The following is a 12,635-nucleotide window of genomic DNA, read 5'->3' as shown; positions in this document are numbered from 1 at the left end:
TTAATTGCTTTACTTTGGATGATATTATTCATGACTTGTATTAAAAGAAAAAGAAACCCCAACCCTTTTATAATGAGCTAATTGTGAAAGAATGGAGTGAGAAATTAACAAGTATTGATTAAGAGGTGTTAATCTAACTTAAACAAAGATCTTAAATTTTAAGTTTTAAATATGTAGTAATGATTGAATTTTTTGTGAGAGGAAAGAGAGTAAGGATGCAGTAAAAAATGCCATAGACGTTGAAGATCTAAAATAAAGGACTGCCGACATTTGGGAAGCAGGTGACACATGATAGAGCGTGAGTGTGGAAAGCATATTCTTATCCAAGGAAGAAGAATAGGAATAGGAGCGCGTTGGTCGGAAGCTTCACTCAATAGCAGACACGTCAACCTGACCAAAAAAAAAAATTATTTTTAATTCCTACAATTTACTCATATTTTATTATAAATTTCTGTAATTTTTTTAATATTTTAACTTTCTGTACTTTCATTTTTAATATTTTATATTTATTTAAAATCCTTACATTTTATTTATTTTATTCATTTAAAAATTTAAAATATTAAAAAATAAAAATTTAAAAATTTAAAATATTAAAAAAATAAAAATTTATAATAAAATATAAGAAAAATGTAAGAAATAAAAGTATGTTCGTTTTTTTAAAAAAAGCAGACACGTCAACAAACACTGCTGCCTGATGTCTGCTGTGGGAAAAGACTTTTCTTTTTTGTGTCACCACCAGAGCCCGACACGTGTAACTACGCTTGCGCTCGACTCCAGAACCCCTCCAAAAAGTGCACCAAATTTCAAACAATGCATCATACCTACTGAGCCCCAATATAACCAAATTATAATATTCTCTCTCTTAAAAATATATTTTTAAAAATTAAATATTTAAAAATATAAAATATTTTCAATCTTTTAAAATATAATTATTATTATTTTTTATTTTTTATTAATAATTACTTTATATTTATTGCATGATATTTAATAAGAATAAATATAAAAAAATAAAGTTAATTTAAAAGTAAATAACTATTTTAATGGAGAGTAAAATTTAGTTAAAAATGCCTTTCATTTTTTAATAAAATGTGTAAAGTTTTTAACGTTTTAAATTTATTTTAATTATCAATTTAATTTTTATTAATATAAAACATTATATTTTCTTTTTAAAATTATTATACTATCCTTTTAAATTTCAAAACAAAAATTAATTTAATGTATAAATTGTAAAGTATATTAATAACCTAACACATATACAGTTAAATGAGAATTAAATTATTTTTTTTAATTTTTAACAATTTAATCCCATAAATTGTGTTTTTTTTGCTTTTTAAAAATTTTAATATGTCTCTTCCTACCCAAGTAATACACTTCTTTTAATTAATTTACATGATTTCTATCAATATATCATTATCATGTTAATAAATTTTAACAGTCTTACTTAATTTTAAATAATAAGAATTAAATTAATAATTGAAGTAAATTCATGAGATTATATTAATAAAAAATAAATTCAAAAAGTCAAAATAATTGAGATAAAGTTGAGTATAAGTTTTATTATAAAAAATAATAATATTACAGCAAAGTGACAAAGTGAGGGTGGAATGTGGAGGAGTGTAGAAGGGCATAGAATATCCCAATTATACAACCATGACAATTCAAAAGCAATCAGCCAATCCGATCAGGAGGTGAATGACGTGGCCCCATAAGTCTTGGCCTTTTTATCATTTTTTTTTTATTTTCGGCTTTTTGTTTGATTCAAACTTTAGCATCAAATAATTAGGCCTCGTGCTCCAAAAGTCTATGATCGCTTGCTGCATTTTTTTTAGCTTACGTCTGTTTTTTTTTATTGTTTACCTATATCTTATTAAAAATAATCTTATTTAAGACATTATCAGTGATTTGTGGCCAAATGTGGTCAATCACCTTCAATGGAAAGTCATAATGGCACAAGAGTCCTTTTCTGGAAGGAGAAGTGGCTTATTCATGGTGGTGTTTTGAATGATTGTTGCATTCAACAGGTCCCTCCTGAATTTATTAACATGAAGGTGGCTGATGTTGTTGATGCTGATGGGAAGTAGAATATACCATTGCTCTCAAATTTGACAACAAAGACAAGTTTGGTTGGGGTCTTATGACAAATAATTATTTCTCTATCTCATCAATGTACGAAGCTTTAAACTAGGATAACAGGAGAAGGAATGAACAGGTTTGGCAACATATTTAAAAATGGAAAGGGCCTATAAGAGTGCAAGTCGTTGTGATTGGCTATGCATGAAAGAATCATGACGGCAAAGAGGAGAAACATAATATTTAGTGTATGTAGCAGTTGTGAAATATGTCTTAATGAAACTGAAAATGTTATGCATGTTCTAAGGGATTGTTCTAAAGCTAAGGAGATTTGGAGGACGCTTCTTCCAGTGGTGATAGAAGATCACATTTTTTGTTTTGAATAAACAAGATTTGTTTAGCTGGAACCTCCAAAATACGAATAGGTATTTCAAGATTGGTTGGGATATTCTTTTTGCTGTTACAAATTGCAACATCTGGCAAGCAAAAAAAAAAAATGATAGAATTTTTAAGAAGGAGGACATGAACATTATAGGGCTCAAAGAATGAGTTTGCCTCTTTGCTAACACAGTGCAATCAAACTTGGATAATAAGAAGCATTCGAGTATAAGCAGTAGGATAACACAGGAATCTCCCCCTTAGGATTGGGTTAAACTTAACATAGATGATGCAACCAAAGGCAATCTCGATCTAGCAAGCTGTGGAAGAATATTTCAAAATGAAATAGGAGAATGGGCTGTTTTATGTGCAGTTTAGGCATTAGCACGCCTAAGGAAGCTGAATTTTAGGGCATCTATTATGGGTTTAAAGTTGCTTGCGAACTTAATTTGAAAAAGATTATTGTGAAAGTGTGACACTTCTTTGGTGGTCAAATCTTATCAAGAGGCATGTGACAGTAACGATGTTTAACAGTGGCAGGTGCATCAAATTTTTAATTTCATTGATAATGATTGGCATGTTATAGTTAGACACATATATAGAGAAAGCAATAAATGTATTGATTAACTTGCTAAATCTAGCTTTAATTAAGGACATAAGTGTAAAATTAGGAAGGATTCTCCTTCAAAGCTTATTCAGTGGTTACATTGAGACGTAAAGGGTCTTAGCAGCCGTAGTTCTATTATTAATTAAATAAAGGAATATGGGCATTGCCCCATTTTTTTTTTTTATAAAAAAACAAAGACATGATCAGGCAATAAGGTATTACTTGAGATTCTTTTTTTAATATGGAATGAATTGAAGTAGGATAGTTAAAAATTCTATACCATCACTTGAGACAATTTTTAAAAATGAAGTGAAAATGGCTTGGGATGATCTTTTTAGTCATCCTAAGCCCATTTTTTTTTTTTTTGTGACTCCCGATTTAGATGGTTGAGGATGAGATGGTCTGATATAAATTAATAACATTATTGTGAAATTATCATCATCCTTCTTACCCCTCTCTTTCATTTCTAATATTGAAATTGAAAATCATAAATATATCTAATTTAAATCTATTAATTTTATAATAATTATTAAATAAAACTATTCATTCTCCTAATAAAATTTTTAAATAATGAAATGTTCTATTTCATTACATTCCACCTTACTCTATCTCATTTCATTCCATTAACAACCATTTGTTTCTGTTTCATTATATGTTTTCAAACATATTCTAAAAACACGTTGGGTAATTGGTAATAGCTTGGTATGATAGAAGTATTTCTTTATGGAATTGGAATATAAAAGAAGAAGAAATTAGAATTGGAATATGATTGAGTTTAAAAATATATTTGGTATATATATAAAATTTATGAATAATTTTAAATTGATATATGTATTTATATTATCAAAAGTCCAAACTACCATTGCTATTGCTATTTCGAAAAAGTTCTAGGTCTTCTTAATGTCATGCCCTTCATCAAAGAGTTTTGAAAAGAATCTTGACTATATAAGTAAGTATACTACAGACTCTATTAAGCTAACTTTTTAGAGAAAGGATGATGGCCTCGTGATAAAATGATATCAAAATCAGACCTAAATTTGCCCAAGTAATGAGCCCCTTTGGTCAGCCACTTGTGATGGAGGTGCCACGGATTGGTGGGAAAGCTGTCATGTTTCACATGAAAGAGGTTTGGGGAGGATTTTAATTATATAAACAGGTATACTGCACACTTCATTAAGTTCGCTTTTTGGGGAGAGGGTAATGATCCCGTGACATTAGGCTTTTCACCTTTTTTTTGTTGTTTTTCCAGTTTTAGAAGGAAGACTGATAATAAAAAAAATACTATTAAAATATTTAAATAATAACTAAATATTACAAAATGTAATAATTATTTTTTAATTTATTTGAATTTGTCTGTTAATTAATTTTAACGTGTGAAGACTATTTTACCTTTCTGGAAATAAAAGACTGATTTACCGACAAAGTTGGAGGCCACTGCCCTACTATTTGCAGCAATCGTGGCTCTTGGATTGATTGTTCAAGACGCTCATTGGGACCTTCGAAAGGTTTGAATTCTGATGAGGAGAGAGATGGGACGATAACGAGCATTAAATTGGGCATGAGAAGCGGCAATGAAACCGATGGCCTTGAATGTGTGTTTTGCTTTGAGAAGAGATTCTTGTTACTCGCTTTGTCTTTCTTGCAGTTTCTTATTAGAGACGCTGTGGGTTTTGCTGCTCGGCAGCAATCGAGTAGCGGCCACGAAGATTGCCGAAGGCTGAGAGTGGGGTAGCTGCTGCGGCGGCGGCGGCGATAGTGGCGGAGGATGAAGGAAGACCCAAATGACATGAGAATAAAGGGACGAGGACTAGGTTGAGAATGAGAACTTCAAAGTAAAAAAAAAAAAAAACAAAAAAAAAGAGCTTATTTTCTACTACAGAAAGAGAATCAAGAACTCAAACTTTGATTGATTTTTAGAGATGATATGGGATGAAGTAGAGTGGGTAGTAATATCCAGTAGCTTCCTCTGCCGGATTTTGACTTTTGAATGCAGGACTCACTTTAAGGGCAAGTATGTGAAATTTAAATGTAAAACAAGTCCTAAGGACTAAATAATAATTATCATAATTTCTGGTACACAATGTTTTAAAGCCGGACCAGACATAATTATATTGAAAAAGTCAACCATTCTTGATTTTTATAGTATAACAATTGTCAGACGGTATAATAATTAAATAAAAACAATATTAAAAATATATATACATATATATAATAAATATAAAAAAATATATCATATATTAATAAAATGAGATAATATGATTATAAATTAATAATATTATAAATTATAATTTTATAACTTGTTAAATACAGGTGAATTTTGATTAAATTACATATGAGTAGAATTAAAAATATTTGCATTTATACTTATAACTGTCAATATCTTTATAATAATAAAAAAGATCTCAAATCATATTTTATACACGTAAATTATTCAAAAATAAAGTTGACTTTTAATATAATCTAATTTTTAAATTTTAGTTTTTTCAAATTCTTTAAGCTTTTTTTTAAGATTATGTTTAAAAATATTTATTTTTTGAAAGCCGTTCCAGTTCCCAATTCAACTTTGGCTTCCACCTTAATAGTAACTCAATTTCAATTCAATCTGCTCAATTATAAAAATAATTTTTTGATAAAAAATGAGCCGTTGATAGATTTGATCAACAATCCAACTAATTTGACAGTCCGATATAGGCCAATTTTTTAAAACAACGGCGGTACCTATTTGCCATTTACACATTGGAAGTATTTTATTATAAAAAGCTACTAACAAACATTTGGTCAACTTCGCCTCATTTTTCCCATGAATAAATTACAACTGTAAATTGAAAGTAAAGTCAATTATAAAAGCAAATATAAATGCATTGAGAATGAGTTATTAAACAAATTATTTTACATGTATCTCTTCTACAAGTCCATCCTTAGACTTCCAAATCCCTGACGAACGATACAATAAAACATAATTGCTGAATGCGCATTTCAGAAATAGGTATTATTTCCAACAATACTGTTTTAAAATTGAACTGTGTCTTGACTAAAAGAAGTGAAACTCTGTCGATTTGTACATGCCATCTTCATAAAGAAACCATAGTAATCTTTTGTGTATCATTCCAATTCCAATTTTATCGAATGCTCTCGGAGAGACAAAATGAGACTCTATCTATTGGTCTTTACTATAAGGGCGTGTTAATAAATAACTTCGTATAAATTAAGAATCAATTTAAATTAACTAAAAAAAAATACACAACTTACAAAAACCCTAATAACAAGAACCAAGGAGCAATGTCTTGTACTAAAAGGAGTATCATTATTATCTATGTTTAGACATTCATGCATTGGCATTTATACCTTTAAAGAGACAGACACAAAAATTTGACTACATATAAAACGCACATCATTTCTATACCAATTATTTTTTTCTCTTTCACTATGAATGCTCACCAACTATAAGCATTCACAGTTTCGCACTAGTGAATGTAGAAATCTTCCAAAGTAAACAATCTGCTACGACAAAACATAACATCATGACTAAGTCTATTGTTCTGTTTCCTGTAACCACTAATTGGACTTCAAATTTTCCCATATAACATACCAGTGGCATGAAGTTTATGCTATACATAGCAACAAAGTAAAATGTCCCTCAGACTCAGACTAGACAGCATTAATAAGTATCTTTATTTAACGACCCTTTTTCTTATTGGCCTTTCCGGTCTAGGGCGAAACATGAGTCAGTCCCATTAATTCCTTGCTAATCTTAGCAAAACAAGATCTTAGGCAGTTGCATCAACAGCATGGTTGGTGGCATCCTTGTTCACGAAAGTCTCAATATATTCCTTTCTGCACATCAAGCTCACATAATAAGTCTCCATAAAATTTCCTAAAAATAATCTTTGAGTTTATACCGCTCAAAGTTAATATACTCCTTCTGCCCTTATATATAAGTGTTTTTTATAAGTTTATTTTGTTTCTAAATATAAAAGATGTCATGATATTTTTGAATAACTGAACAATTTTGCCTTTATTGTCTTCTATGAAAGAGGAGGAGATACTAACAGTGTGCTTCACCTACCACCCTCTGAAAATCGAAACCAACCAGTAAGGTGCAGAAACTTGTTCTCCCATTGGTCTATCTTTGAAGAGGATTGTCAGAGGTGGTTTTAATAAGATAGCCATACTCATTACTTCATTGGTTGATGAGCCATCCAAATTTTCCTTTATGATTCTTCTAACATTATTAGAGGCAAAATTGAAAAACTGCTGTGGTTTTATGTGTTTTTAACTAAATAACAAACTTTTATGGATATGAAAAATTTAGTTAAAAATACCTTTTATAGAAAGATAGAGAGAGCAGGGAGTATACACTTACCTTGCAGGCAGGTGATCATGTGGGCGATTGTAGGGAGTCCAAACCGGTTCACCAACAAAAAATCGAAGAGCCTGCATATTTATAATTAGCCATGAACTCAAGTTTATTTGCAATGAAAATGCATAAAGATATCAGCAGCTCTTCCACTGTCTCCTCAATCAAAATGACATTTCAAAAGAATCCTTTCTCGATGATGAGATAAGAAGGCAATCAAACCGAAGAAATAAAGTGCGAATATCTAAAATATGCTGTTCAAATCAGACATTAAAAGGGGACAAGATCTCATGTTGGAAATGTACTAAAACTATGCTATGGCTATGTGTATGAATCAAGACCTTGATGTAGTTTCCCTCATCGAGAGTAAACCGATGATACATTCCAGCAGGTAAGATGATCATTCCTCCCTTCTTTACCCACACACGAATCCAAGCATCATTGTGATCCCTGACATCAAAATAACCTTTAAAGAAAAGAATGAAGACTTAGCAACTGTATCAATCATTCAGTACACAGTTCATACAAAAGCATCAATGGAAAGCACAAATATCTGCACATACCACTTCCAGCAACACAATAACGGATCTCCTCATCAGTGTGAAGATGTTCTTCAAAAAAGCTTTTGATCTTCTCTTCATAATTTGGCAACTTTTCTGGGCAAACCTCACAAACATCCTGCAGAAAAGGTTCTCTGCTCAGGCTATAGTGAAAGCGTAAAGCTAGACAGAATGTTGGGATGAAGCATTGAAGAGATATGGCAGCAGAAACACCTCATTTTGAATTTCAAAATCACTGGCACACATCAATATCATGCCATAACTCCACAAACATTATTCCCAAAGCTAGTCATAACTATGCGAGCTACTTTTTTCAGTTCAGGATAACAAACCTCGTAGGAGTAGCCACGTTCTTCCCGAATTTTTTTCAGTTCAGGATCTGTTTCATGATTATCAGCATCCAATCGCCAGCTAAGAACTCCAAGTTCTGCAATATTAACACAAAAGCCCAAGGAGCTAGTGCGAACTGCTCAAACAGTTTATTTATAAAACAAAAACATGCTCCACAGGTGCTTACCAGTGAGCCGGTCCAAAGACACAAACTCCTTGGGTTCTTTGTGATGAGGCAATCTTTGATCTTCATCACTATCGTCCATGTACCATGCTTGGATGACTTCCTCCCGGGAATCCTGTGAAAAATTAATCTTCTTATTTTCAACTTTGAGTGATGAACTCACACAACCCAAAAAGGGAATACTGTGCTTCATGCGAACAATTTGAGTAGAAGATGAACATTAGCAAAATGCAACGCATACTGCAGCTTGGTCAATGATCCATTTCAAATCAAGCAAATAAAGAATTCCTGATATAATCAGGCTGACCAAGTTTATGGACAGGACTCGGAAGGAAAAAAATGGATCTACTTGTAAATACCATCGACACAATTCTCTGTAAATTGGAGATTAAGATACAATCAGATGCATCTAATTATTCCCAAAACAACATGTAAAGAAAACTCAATTGAGAGAGATTAAACAAAGCCTAGACTCTTAAGTTCAACCAGCTCATAACACATATGGCCAGAAGAAGAGTAAGGATCAAAATTTAAACACTAGAGTCTTAACACATAACATCCTCCGACTATTTGACAAATTTTTATCCAGGATTCCATATTAATCAAGGTCGAACAACAAATAAATGCAACAGATTTGTTCTACCCCACCATATACCTCAATCATCTTCAAAGATCATCGATATCAATATAAAATATAAAAAAAAAAATCAATAAACTGCACTCCTAAAAGGCAATGAAGAGTGCAACGAAAATTGCAGCTACTTTTTCAGACTCCATACAATTTAAGAGACGTTCATCTACTTTGCTTCAAAATTCATATAAGAAAATGAATCCTTTCTCTATAACCATAAACCCCACGAAAGATCAAAGTCTACAACATCTAGCACAGAGCTCTCTCTAAGGCTCAATAACTTGTCATACATGATATCCACTTAAAGAATTCATGCGAAAGAAAAAGGAAAGGAAACAAACTTTCGAAGCAGACAAACAAAAAAGAAGAAGGATTACCTTGCCAGAGGCTACCATCGTTCTTGTTTCACCGATCTTGTTCAATAGAATTTCTCGGCCAAACGCTTGGAAATCACGCGATTTATAACTACGAGGAAGTTAATCTCACAAAAATTGACAAATTGATCGTAAATGCTCTTGCCGGGGACTCCGCGGGGTCCACTGAGTGACCGTGCGCACTGAAACTCGACCAGACCTGGCGAGTGAACAGAGAATCTATGGATAGGGAAGACAATCACCGGACAAAATTTTACCCTTTTTGCTTCCCTGGTTGAGCAAAATTATAGAGTTTTTCGTTTTTGAAAAAAAATGAATTATTTAATCCTATAATTTTAACTTAATAGTGAATTGATGTTTAATCTTCAGTTCATTATAACTCAATCTTCTTAATTTTAATTTAATTATAGTTTAGTTATCAAATTTTAATTCAATACAATTTAATCTTTATAATTTTAAAAATTTAAAATATTGATCACTACTTCTTACATTTAAAAATGTAAATCATTTTTTAAGGAGTTTGATATTAAAAAATATAAAGCATTTTTAATTTTTTGAGGTATGATCATTACCTTTTTTTAAAAACACCCTTATTAATAATGAATTAATATTTATTATAGAATATTTAATAAGGATATCTATAAAAAGATAGGATTAGTTTACAAGTATGTAACTACTTTATTAAAAGTGAGATTTGGTTAAAAATGCTTTACATTTTTAAACGGAGGGAATATACTTTAACAAATAAAATTATCAAGTTTAATATTTTTAAACCTTACAAAGATTAAACTTTTTAGCAATTTTAAAATATTAGTCCTTAAATTTTAAAATAATTTTAATCTTTAAAATTTATTTTCAATGATTGAGTTATAATTAAGTTAAAATTATAAGAATTAAGTTATAATAAGCTAAAGTTCAAATACTAAATTATAACTATATTAAAACAACATGGACTAAGTGATTAATTTTTTTTATTTTTTTAATATCAAGATATCCTTTCAATTTTTTTTTTGGTTGAGATATCATTGCTTAGGGGTGATTATGGGACAAGATTAGATTAGGATACCATTGTTCTGTGTCCTATTTTGAAAAATGATGGGACTAAATTTTGGTTTGGTGTTTCATCCTGTTTCAAAAGTCGTCCCATCATATTAAAAATTGAAATGGAACTAAAACGAGATCGAAATTTTCCTATAAAGCGGATAACAAAAAAGAACGACTTGGATATCAATATTTATTAAAATATTAAATTACATAACTTGTTAAATTTAAAATCAAAATAATATAAATACATAAATTACAATGATTTAAAGTCAATTATTAAGTTATATCAATTACAACTATAAATATATAACTTAAAATCAAGTTTGCATGAAACATAAGACATGCCAACATTTACAAGTGACCTCCATACTACAAAAACAAGAGCAATAGACAAACCAAGTATAACATCAAAACATTGTTATTTTTTTTAGTTTAGATATTTGAATATCTCAATTAAAATTATTAAATAGATAAATATAAAAATAAATTATATTAATATAATTAATATATTGTAAAAAAAAAAGTTACTTCATACTAATTGCTTTATGTCATTAAAATTATCAATGTGAAGAACTTTTAATTTTGAATGGGGATTGTAAGCATTGAAATTATAAATAATTTTTTTATTAATATATGAATAAATTATATTAATATAATTAATATATTTAATACATATTTTTTTAAATACAAAATAATATATATAATATTTGAGATGGGATGTTCTTGAGGGCAATACTATGTTTTATCCTAGTTCGCAAAGTCTCATCTCACTTTTTTGTAGGGCTAAGAAAGATCCATTTCGATATGATCATAATGAAATTAGACTGATCAGGATAGGTATAAGTTTCAACACCTATAATCATCACAATTAAGAGTGCTAGGGGCCAATTCTTTTTAAAAGTTTTAGTTTTTACATATATCTTAATTATTAATTTCATCCTTTAAATTCAATTTTTATTATTCAATTCCTTATTTTCTTAAATTAACAAAATTAATCAGCAAGTCTTTATAATTTTTCTTAATTTTGAATCAAGTCTTTGTAACTTATTTTTATTTTAATCATGTCCTTGTAGCTTATTTGGTTTGGTATGTTAATATCTGAGAGTTAAAATTATTCATGAATGATTAATTTTTTCAAAATAAAAATATTTTTAAAGTTTATAGAAAGTTTTATTTCATAAATTTAGACAAAATTTTTTATTTAGTTCAATGTTTACATTTTCATTAAATTTTTTATTAAACTTCTATATATATATATAATTATGTGGAACATCTAACTTAATTATATAAATTTTGAAGTTATAAAAATTGTCAACTTAATTTTAAAATTATGAGCATAAAGTTTTTTAATTTAATTTAATTTTTATTTTTAAAATAAAAAATTCAAGGATTTTAAATTTTGGGATTAATAAATCTAATGAATCAAATTAGAAGAGCCTCAATAAAATAAACTATAAATACCTAATTTAAAATTGGGGGAAACAATATGGACTTGAAAAATTAATTTTTCCTTTAAATTATCACAATTTTCTTTTAAATTTAAAATACAAATAAATTATTAAATTAACTTAATATGTAAAGTATGTTAATAATTTGGTATATATAGCTAAATGAGAATAAATTAACCCTCAAATCAATGAACTACAATTTTTTTATTAACCTAAATGGTTGGCATCAAAATTTTATTATTTGTGTTAACATATTTTAATAGTGTTAAAATAATAAGGACCAAATTAATAATTAATATAAATTTAATAAATTAAATTGATAAGAAAATAAACCTAAGATACTAAATCAATAGTTGAGGCAAATCTTGAATAATTATATTTTTCATTATCATTTTTATATTTTATCATGTATCAATTTATTTCAATTCTTTAGTGTTTACGAATAATGCTTCTTAATTATATATTCATTCCAACCTTAAGTTGGGTCAATTTATTAAATTATTTTTTTAAAAATACATCCAAATATAAATCATGTTGGAGTAACAGACTTTTAATTCAATCTCAATTTTACAAACTTTAATACAAGAGGCAAACTTACTTATGTTCCAACTTAAGATTAGAATGCCAAGAAAGCTTATGGAAAAGAAAATGT

The 12,635-nt window shown here is 28.9% G+C and overlaps 1 protein-coding gene across 1 annotated transcript; it reads right to left on the bottom strand.

Moving 5' to 3' along the window:
- Positions 1-6,423: 6,423 nt before the first annotated feature.
- On the bottom strand, positions 6,424-9,741 carry LOC129320756 (acireductone dioxygenase 2-like). The gene is made up of 7 exons (XM_054966337.1): positions 9,495-9,741; positions 8,490-8,601; positions 8,305-8,399; positions 7,976-8,090; positions 7,754-7,878; positions 7,419-7,489; positions 6,424-6,889 (listed from the first exon to the last, which is right to left on the bottom strand). The coding sequence occupies exons 1-7, from the start codon at positions 9,510-9,512 to the stop codon at positions 6,823-6,825; spliced, it is 603 nt and encodes a 200-aa protein (XP_054822312.1). The 5' UTR covers positions 9,513-9,741; the 3' UTR covers positions 6,424-6,822.
- Positions 9,742-12,635: the final 2,894 nt, after the last annotated feature.

This window comes from Prosopis cineraria, unplaced genomic scaffold (genome assembly GCF_029017545.1).
Source record: "Prosopis cineraria cultivar Desert tree isolate PC_DT_omini unplaced genomic scaffold, ASM2901754v1 PC9, whole genome shotgun sequence".
Taxonomy (NCBI): Eukaryota; Viridiplantae; Streptophyta; class Magnoliopsida; order Fabales; family Fabaceae; genus Prosopis; species Prosopis cineraria.
The sequence above is the reverse complement of the archived record's forward strand: the minus strand, read 5'-3'. Positions and strand labels throughout refer to the sequence as shown.